Source organism: Trachinotus anak, unplaced genomic scaffold, assembly GCF_046630095.1.
Source record: "Trachinotus anak isolate AG129_WGS33_773 ecotype Australia unplaced genomic scaffold, CSIRO_AGI_Tana_v1 ptg000015l, whole genome shotgun sequence".
Taxonomy (NCBI): Eukaryota; Metazoa; Chordata; class Actinopteri; order Carangiformes; family Carangidae; genus Trachinotus; species Trachinotus anak.
In genome coordinates, this window is record NW_027273866.1 from 6,071,988 (window position 1) to 6,082,731 (window position 10,744).

At 37.9% G+C, this 10,744-nt stretch overlaps 1 protein-coding gene across 7 annotated transcripts in view; it reads left to right on the forward strand.

Moving 5' to 3' along the window:
• The window catches only part of LOC139633366 (brain-enriched guanylate kinase-associated protein), a 60,907-nt gene that overhangs the window by 44,295 nt on the left and 5,868 nt on the right, over window positions 1-10,744 (forward strand). For all 7 annotated transcript variants that reach the window (XM_071498995.1, XM_071498999.1, XM_071498996.1 and 4 more), the window contains 2 exons: window positions 6,626-6,733; window positions 9,284-9,367. In XM_071498995.1, coding sequence (XP_071355096.1) covers window positions 6,626-6,733; window positions 9,284-9,367 — 192 coding nt within the window. The remainder of the gene's footprint in view (window positions 1-6,625; window positions 6,734-9,283; window positions 9,368-10,744) is intronic.

A 10,744-nucleotide genomic window follows, 5' to 3' on the forward strand; every position in this document is an offset into this window, starting at 1 on the left:
ACAGTGCTGATTCAAGCAGAAAATACATATTTGCATACAATTGTTATTCAGGTAGCCTTTTTGTTTGCAGCGCCCAAAATATACCATATAGACTGCATTAGAATAGAAGGAACCTGAAAGATTCAGTCTGTAATAATAATGTAAGATATAAATTCTACTAATACTTATGATTGTGTAATTTATATTTATATAATATGGGTTATTTAAGTATAATATTCAATCTTTTTTTTTTTTAACAAGATGCTGTACTAAGGTTCTTCAGTTGTGAAGGAGCTGTCCGTGGTGCTGAAAACCATTGTTTTTCTTAATCCTCATGAGAATGAGTCTTTGGCAGGGTCAGTTCACTAATAACTGCCCTAGAACTGCCAGGAAATCAAAGACTTACTCAGTGACTGCCCTCCTAATAAGGATAATTTTGACTTCATCGGCAGCTGTCATCACTTAACACAGTCCTGCCATGATTTACTTGAAATTATTTGCAATCTTATATTATTTTTAATGAAAAATCAAACTTTAAGGAGGGAATGGTTTAATGGAGTTAGTGGTCTATAACTAATATGAGAGACGGCCATGTGGCAAGTCACAAAGATATAAGCCATAATATTATAGCCTACAGTAGGTGATGTTACACTGCTACTGGTGATGCTAAATCTCAAATCTGAAGTGTTAAGTGGAAAGCTGACTGATCTAGGAGATTCCCAGATCCCCCCTCAGGTGTAACATGATGGGGATTTTTAAAAGTTCAGAACCGACTATTGGTCAGAATAAGCTATTTTTAGACCTGTGATGGGCATTTGTCATTATATTTCATACTTTATTGACTAAAATTATTTCTCAATGGAAGGTTTGATCAATAGAAAAATCAATAATGAAATATGACTACTAGTTGCAGCCCTCCTCTAAGTATCCCCCTGAGTGGCTGCTTGGTTTACCTTGGTTCTTTGGATGCAGTTCGTTTCTATTCAGATGTATGAATCTATCACCTGTCACAATCAATATGAATTATTTATGTTTATTTATGAAACAGAGGCTCAGTCTGATCTCGGGGGCTTATGATTGGTTCTTTATGAACTAAGCCTCCACAAAAAGCACTAAGATAATCAATAGTATTTGATTCTGGATCAATGCATTTTATCTTGCATTGGCTATATCAGACCAATAATTGTGTGTGCAGCTGACATCTAAATCTAAAACATGAAAGTGTGTGGTTGGTGAACAGAGTAGTCATAGAAACCTCAGATAGAGAAGCATTTACTGTTGTTTTGAAGTCACTGATTCCCAAAAGAATAACCAAATAGCAAATAATGGCTCTGTTTACCAGTGTGAAATGTGTCAGATGAATATCAGCCCTGCTGGTAAGTGAGAGATGTGTGAGGAAACCTTTTGTGCCTTGTGTGTTAATGTGTTGCTCTGTATGAGTGTACCCTTCTATATGTGTGGAGCATCAACAGGGTGCATCTGCAGTGCACTAATTAAAGCCATTAACACTGCAGTTGTTAATCATAACTCTTCAGTGAAAAGTGCAAATTACACACAGGGGAGCAGCAGCATAGTGAAACCGGGCAGATGTAAATGCACATGATTATTTACTCCTTTTTCTCTCTGGAGCAGAAAAGAATAGTAAAAAAAAATGTTAAACCCAGTGTCATGGAATTCTTTGTTTCACACACATATTCCATAGGTTACCATAAAATTATTTTAAAAATGTTATTCTTACATTACAGCCAGCCACTCGTTCCATTTCAGTACAAGTTCTAAAATACAGACATATTGATTAGTTTTGAGATATCCAGATAGTGGCCAACTTTCTAACTTTTCATTTATTCTTAGTCAGTTATTTTGATTCACTATTGAAAAATGTAGTAATTAAAGGATAATTCTGGGGTTATTCTACATTCTTCTTATTGTTTTATTGAAAAGATAAAAACCAACAATGAACTGTTAACAAGTATTGTCTTGTAGCCACTTCCCAATATAGTTTATTCCTCTGTGCCATAAAGCACAATTGTTGTCCAAAAACTATTACAGACACATTAATGAGCCACACTGTACTGCACTGGGTGGAATATTCCTCCATGATGATAAATATGGCCACTGTTGTTTATTTTGAGTCAATCCCACGCTCAATAGAGCACCAACTGTGTTATAATCCGCAACCAAAAATAGTCCCCAACAAAATGCTGTATTTACTACTGTTTTTAGTAACATTTGCTAAATACTACAATGCCCTGCTGTTTTAGGAAAGAATGGAGCCATTTGTAAATGTGAAATTACATAATTATGATCCATTTTTAAACATTTACAGCTTCAGTAGGGCCCAGTGGGCTAAGTGAGAAACAAGGTAGAGATTTCAGACAGTATTTCAAGATAGAATAACACATTAATAAAACATAGAAAAACAACAGAATTATCTTTGACAAGTTGGCAACTATTTTAAGCCCATGTTTGCTTATTTTTTTGCCTTCAAGGTTTGATTTCCCAACAAAGCAGCTCATACACGTGATGCTTCCTGCCATATACAAAGCAATATCACATCATCAAGGAGGAGTATCCAACCAGTCTGTGTTCACGCCTGCATCATCTCCAACAACAACACTGACCCCAAGAAATAAAAAGTTTATTCATGTGGCGTAGATGTTGGTCATGATGGATTATCTACTGTATCTCAAGCCAGATTTATGCTTTTCTAGCAGATGAACTGAACCGCACTGGCTGCTTAACAAATAAAACAATGGGGGAAACAAAAAATGTAATCAATAACCACCAGTGATGTGAAATATAAACGATTTGTAAAACCATGGCTGTAAGGCTCAATTTCATTCTTTGATTTCTATCAGTCAAAAACGGAGTCTTATTCATTGCAGTAAACATTGTTTGCCTCACGTGAGAAGTTGACACAAACAGTAATCACTTCGGGTGTGCCAGATATTTTCTTTGGTGTCTTGATTTGAAAATCCTGCTTAATGAGGAGGAGATTGCAAAAATCAGTGTGCACAGCTGTAATTCCTCCGCTGGATCATAATGCTGTAATTAAAATTACACTTTCTCCCACTCTCCAAAATACAGCACAAGATCATGTTCATCATATCAGACCTATTAAGATTTCCCTGTTATCAATTTTAGTCTAATAGGTAAAAAGTTTTGCCTCTAATCATCCGCAAAAGGAGCATCAGTGTGTTAGAAGACCCAAGCAATTACTGGATATATGAAAGTTATGAAAGCCAGCAGCTATAATTACACCTGGCCTCAAAGATTCATTTAAAAAAATGTACAACACTGTTTTCACAGTGGCAGTGCATCACACAACACACAAGTCTGAAATATGTTTATCACAAGAGAGATTTTAAACATTAGAAGAATCAGATATTAAACGTCAGTGTTCCGAGTGGATAATGAAGTAATGAAAAAAATCACTGTTGCGATTGTTGCTAATATTAAGGCTGCACTAAGTAATGTTTTTACATGATATTAGCACTTTATTAGAACTTTTAAAACAACTTAGGCCTTATTTTTAATAGTTTAAAGAATAGTTAAAAGAAACTGGTTTTAAATCTGCAGTAGTCAATATTTTGAAATTAACACTGTATCAAATGACCATGTGTAATGTGAAAGGGGTTGTTCATGCTGACAAACCCACAGAGAATTATCTTATAATATTGAATCTGAAGTTCCCCTCAGTTCTACAGTAAATATTACAATATATTCCCCATATTCATGCCTGAAAGAATCTTGCAATACAGTTTCAGACACCCCTAAAGACTGGACCGTACCATTTCTTAACCTTACATTAGCTGGACGTCACCTCTATCTGCCTCATTCCATTAGTGGCTCACAGGGGTTAAATTGGGCCTGAGCCCGTTGGAGTTGAGCTCTGTCTCCTTCAATATCATAACATCACATCACACTTGTATTTTTTAATCTCCCAGAAAACCTTACAATGTATTGTATAAGTTTAAGGTTGCTGACAGTTATGCTGACGCCAACCCCTTCCCCCCCGATTGTCCTTGTATAATTGGCACTCTGCCTTTATGACCTATAATACCTTAATGCAGCAGTGGTTGTAGCTTCTATGACGCCCTGCGCCTTTGCAAGCGCTCGTGCTGCCCTCTCTGCAAGATGCCACCCTGGGCGACTGACCATATCGCCCATATCAGTATCCGCCACTGCCTTCATGAGTAGTATATTTTTCTCTCCTTCTGAGCCATAGAGGGTCAGAGGACACAAGTAGCTCTTATCTTTTGAAAGATTTGTTTGTCTTGTATTCAGAAGGCATTGGACCAAAAGCAGCGATGTGTTAATCTACAACACTTTTATGCATGTTAACATATGAGTGAAAAATTGTCCTTGATACGATAAAACATCATGTTAACAAAGACAAAACAGGGAGCAATTACATATTGGAGCTTTAAAATGCCCTGATTTTGTCACCCGCACAGTCAGCATTGCAAAATATTAAATAGAAATTCAGAGTAATGAGCTGGAGAAGGAGTGCTGGAGAGCCCTATGTCTCGACAGCTGATTAATGAGACCCTAACAGAATTGGATTTGAATATCAATGCTGGCCTATTGCTTAAACTGACATTAATTGCCACCTATTAGATTGGCTCTGTACCCCTGTATTTCAAAACAATCACCACCATTGAGAGATTAGAAGAGAGAAGGGTGGGAGGCCAAGCAAGTGCTCAGAGCTGTATCATTTGTCAGCTGCTGCTGTGTGGTACATTTTTACAATTACTACTGTGTGTGTGTGTGTGTTTGTGTGTGTGTGTGTGTGTGTGTGTGTGCGCGCGCGTGCATGTGTGTGAGCGAGTGAGTGAGAGAGAGAGACTGACAAAAAGATAACACAATTTCTTAGACAACAGAACCCATTACTGGCCCCTAGAGGCTGTATTTTTAACTGCAGGTGACAATGAAAAAAAAAAAAAAAAGTTAGAATTAACAAATGAACTAATAATTTTAATCATCTCAAATCAAGATCCAATTAATCACTTGTTCTGGGGCTTTAATCATCAGATTGAGTTTACAGCTCAGTTACCATGCATTGTGAATGATGTTTACAATCTAGGACTATTAATTGTCTGTGTATCATGGCAAAAGTGTGATATCAACACAGTCATTCTCATGTCTAAAGAATAAGCTAAACTTTAGAAAAATCTCTCCCTGCATAAAATATTGAGATTTTGAAAATCACTTGAAAATTAAAGGATTTGCTTCATGAATCATTTGATTTAAATAGAAGGGCACAAGTTTAACTGTTACTGTTAATTTAGTAAATATTGTAACATTCTGATATTGAGACCATGCTGTCATAAATACTGCAGAATAATTTTAATTCATACAACCTGGGCCTAACTGGTCAACCCAATCGTTGGTTTAGAACATCAAAATGTCCTTTTTAGTGAATGCAATGTTGAAGTCTAGTGCCAATGTTTTTAAAAATCTTACTTCAGTAACTTTCATTCACAGTATGGTTAAGTTTAGGTTAATGGTTATAGTAAACAAGGCATGGTTAAGATATTGATAGTGGTAGGCAACTAAAATTAGGCTGAGTTAAGGTCAGGGAGTGACTGTGGTTATGGTTAATAAACAGTAAATGTTAATAGCAGGTTTGTGATGAAAATGTGAACTCGAGTCTCCTGCTTGAAAGTCAGATGTGCTACAAACCCATACAACCAAACCTGGAAACCACTTGCTTACTTTCCACTTCACAACATAAACGGTGCACTACTCTCTACCACTGCACTGACCATCAGCACTGAGTGTACATCGTAAGGTGCCCATGAGTCGTCCGATACGGACATAATTTCTATGGATAAAGAAACGCCAAATTTATCCTGAGGGTAGTGTTAGTCCATGGCGTCCTTAAAATCAAAAGAGTTTATCCCTTGGAGAGCATGAATGTGGTCAGTTTATTCCATGACAGTCTGTTTATTAGGTTATAAGATGTGTTGCTGTCTGTATCATTAGTTTCATAGTAGAAGTTTTCGGCTGATGATAATGGTTGAAAGGTTTGGGCCATCGAGATCATTAGAAACAATCTTTGGGGCAACATGAACAGCAGGACAGTCTGGTCAACAGTTGTTGAGACAAATGTGGGTAGACAGAAAGACAGACCAGCCAGCCAGCAGACATCAACATCATTAGGCTCAGCTGTTAGTGGGTCTAAAATGTCACTCCAGCACAGTCATTTTGCATTTCTTTGACAGTAATCACTGAAAATGGAACGAGTGTTTCATTTGTCTTTCTCGCCATCTCGCTTTCTCCCTCTTTATTTTTCTCCCTCCCCCTCTATTTCTCCTCTCTCTTACTCCCAGAGTAATTGATATGATATGAACTCTGGCAAGTGTAATCTTCTTTTAATTAAGACCTGCTGCTGGCACTGGCCTCAGACTGATAGTAACTTAGGGCTCCTTTCCACTCATTTTTCATTCCCTCTTCTATCATCTTATTTTTCCTCTATTGCTCCTCCAACTGTGGCTCCAGCTTTCTCTTGTTATCTCAACACTCAACTCTTTCCACTAACCCTGTACCCCTCTTCTGATCATCTACACTGTCTACCACTATCATCCTTTGTTTCCTTTTTTTTTCTTTCTAATTTCTCCTCTCCCTCTCTCTTTTACTGCAGTCCCAGCACCATGAAGAGGAAAAGAGAGCCCTCAGCCGGGAGATCATCGTCCTCAACAACCACCTCATGGAGGCGAAGATCACTATTAATAAACTCAGAGAGGACAATGTGAGTACTCAGGGCTGCATCATGTACTATGGGCTCCCACTGACATCCCTGTCACACCTGTGCAAGAACCGAAAGTAAGGTTACTGTTGCTGAGTTGTACAGTATCTTAACTTTTTTGGTTGAGGGCATGGCCAAATTACGTTTAGCCTACAGGCTCAAAAATTAAGCAGTAGCCTGGAGCATTCAGAGCTACAGAGATGTGGGTCCCTGGGGCTGTTGCTTTCCTTGATTGGTCAGAAATCCAGCCTTGTTAGCACCCAAAACAACAGTTCGCTTGCAAGAATGAAATGACAACTTGTCGAAAAGTTAATTGTCCTTATGGAAAAACTTTCACCGGTCACACTGGCAGCAGTCTCTGTGAACACATTTGCTAAAAAGTCTCATATCCACTTTATTTCTGCAACATCTTGGATATTTGTGCTTCAAGGTGCCACAGCAGATAGAGGAATTAACTCTAAACCGCTGGGTGTTTTATAGTGATTATCGTGAAATCAATGGGCATCCTCAGGGCTGCCAGGAATTGGAGCCAGGGCCACGTGGGTCTGAGCTCAGGGCCATGTGGCAATCTGGTGCCTCACTTTCTCTGATGTGATTTTACTGATATTTCTACTGGGGGCTCCAGGTTAGGTTAGATTTTCTCTCCTTGGTCTATGGCAGCTTTTAGCACTTCTGAGCCACAGAGTATTTTGACAATCCCTCCAGATCTATCCAGGCTGATTGGAGTCATTTTGAGTGGGTGGAGATTTGGACAACTGAATTTCCCCAAGGGGATGAATAACATGTCTATCTATCTGTCTATCTATCTATCTATCTATCTATCTATCTATCTATCTATCTTCACGTGACATACCAAAGTCCTGACGAGGAAAGCAAATATGTCATATTAAATGAAATGCAAGACATTTGTGCTGCTCTTATGTGATAGATCAGTTTAATCTACAGTAGGTTATTGAGATGGATGGATTAGCAAACAGGCCTACCAGGCACAAACCCAGTATCCAAAGCAGTTAGGGAGCGCCTGAGTCAGAGCCTCTATTTGAAGTGACTCCTAACATTTTTTGTTGGAAAGTCAAATGACTACAAAGACTGATGCAAAATGACCAAAAAGAAATGCAACATGACAGCAAAGAGACATAAAGAACCACAAACAGACTCAAAATAACTACAAACACAAAAGGACCACATGGAAAAACAAAACAACATAAAGGACACAAAGAGAAAAAAGAGCCTTGTCATTTGTAGTCATTTTGTGTCTCTATCAGTTTGAGTCATGCTCCTATGTAGGAGTGGGGGGGGGGGGGGGGGGGGGGGCTCTACATGTCTCATTATCTGTCCATGCATATTACTAGTGAATAGACTGCACGAATACCAGGTTTATATATAGCCACAAGAAATTGTCATTATTACATTTGAAATATGTAAAGTATGTTAAGATCTCATCTTCAGACCTCACAAAAACTGGCTCACCACACAGCTGCGGTCGTCTTTCCCAGGAGAAACACACCACACAACTCACATTAACTAAGACATCACTGAGGTCTCACTGGTCTATTTGAACCATCCACAAAACTACAGGGAGCCCGAATGTCCCCTGGCAACAGAATGAAAAGAAATAAAGTGATTCAAAATGCAGTCACTGTTGACTGGTGGGGGAATTGAAACTGTCAAAGAGAAGGCTTTGATGTTATGGGAATTATTGTCAGGAGGAGGCTACAATGCAGCAAAGTCTGACCTTTATAAGTGGATGGATCTAACAGAGTTAGAGGGGAAAAAAAACAAGCTAACCACCCACACAAGCACATGCATGCATAGAGTCAGCGAAAACAAATAAACCAAGCATCTGCCGTGCCAGTGGACCACCCTAACTCTGCTCTGAAATTTAACTACAAATCTGAAAAAACATCCATTATAGAAAGAAAGCACAGAGAAAGGGGTAAATAATGTTGCACTAGCTTCCTAGACTGGAAGGTGGAGATAAGTGAATGCATTGTTTTAGATAACTATAATAAAATTAGCACAGACTGTAGAAGATATATTACGTATTAAAAGGTTTGGTAGTGTTGTTAAGAGTATGCAAACCCCTTATGTCGACCCAGTGAAATAATGTAGCCAAGGTGAAAAATACGAACTAATTAAACTCCTCCAGCTTCAATGGATGAATTTGTTCCTTTGATTTGACACACCATTAAATCAATGAATTGCTAAATCTAGTGCCTATGTTTCTGGAGAATTTAAATTAAGCATACTTTTCAAGAAATAACATTTACACATAATTAAACAATTGTTGCCACAGTCATGCCATGTTTCTAGTTTTGTTTCCCCCATGACCCTAATTAATTTCCCTCATAAATAGTAACTTAAGTCCCCAATTATTTAAAAAAATAATTAAATCACAATTAAAGGGTTATAATATAAAGTGTTACAGATTTTTCCCAGGGGCTGCTCAAATATAATCACCCTTGGTCAAAAGCTTACTCGAACCATCAGGCTGCCAAAATATGTTCAAAGCATGAGTTCAGTGATTTAGGATAATCTTTCTGCCTCTTACAGGACCTGTACAGGAAAGACTGCAACCTGGCAGCCCAGCTGCTGCAGTGCTCCAAGTCTCACTACAGAGCACACAAGATGTCCGAGGTGAGCTCCCCGGCACTGCTGCTACAACTGCATCAATGTGTCAAGTCAGATCTGTGCTGCAGCAAAATAATGTTTTCTGACATGAGATTTAAAAACAATTTTAAACAATGTCAGTAAAAAAACACTGAAAAATTCCAATACTGAAAAAAACATTGAATTTTTAGTGTTTTACTTCTTGTACAGTAGCAGAGGGCTGAAAATGATCAAGATTTAGCAGCTTGATCAGGGCTGTAGCGGTCATTAAGGACACTGAGGTTAGGTTTAGTAATGTGAAGGGTAAAAAATACTGGTGCCTATAAGATGCCTTTATTTTTTCAATTGAAGAAAATACATTTTAGCCTATATTAGAAAGGTTGCCTCACTTAAAGCAGGAAATATCTGATGAAACAATGTATCTGACAGCCAAGCATTCAAAACCCAGTTGCAGTACTTGACAGTTCTCGATACTGAACACTAAAAACACATTTTGGTCGATGCTCAAAATGTATTACGGTTCAATACCCAGCTCATCAATGGCTCAGCAATTCACCACCAGAATTTCATTCCTGGCTGTTTGGAAAAGGCTTTTAAAGAGCATGTAGACCCTCATGTTAGAAAATATAATTTACAAAAAAATAGAACTTAACTGTTACATAAAACATAAGCAAATAATACAAAATTCAAAGGGGTGAGTTCAATCAATAAAACTACATCATCCATCACTGAACCTCTGCTGTACATCATTAGTGTACTAATGAAATTGAAATTCTCTCTGAATTACCCCTGTAATGGAGTGAGGCTCTCCATGTTGTGTCGGTGTACCATTAAAAGCCTTGGTGAGTGGTTTTCACAATAAGACGCAGTCACAGTGCTCATGGCCTCATCAGTCAGACTGATGAAGGTCTGCTGTCTGAAGTGCCCTCTCTCTCTGCAGCCTGCCTGCACATAATAAGTGAATGAATGATTGAAAGGCTAGCCTGAGATCACACCTGATGCACAAAAAAATAAAAGTAATATTCTAAAACAGGACTGATAATTGACGCAAGTACTGAACACTATACATTTGACATTAAATATCATGAATGATGAGATAAATAAAATGGGACAACAGTGAACTCAACTTGTTAGTCCTCTAAAGAGATGGGTTTTTTTTTTTTTGTTTGTTTTGTTTTTTATAATTCAGATTTCATTTAAATAATGATTTGATGACTTTGATTAAACAGTGGCTACAGGATAGCAGTAAATACATGAAATATGACATAATGGTAAAAAACATAACATAATGCTAACTTTTTAATTGTAAGTCAGAAAACTGACTCAGATAAACAGAAATACCTGTCTTAAGTTTGCTAACATTAGCCAACATTAACCACCACAAGCTACTGGTCAGACGAGACC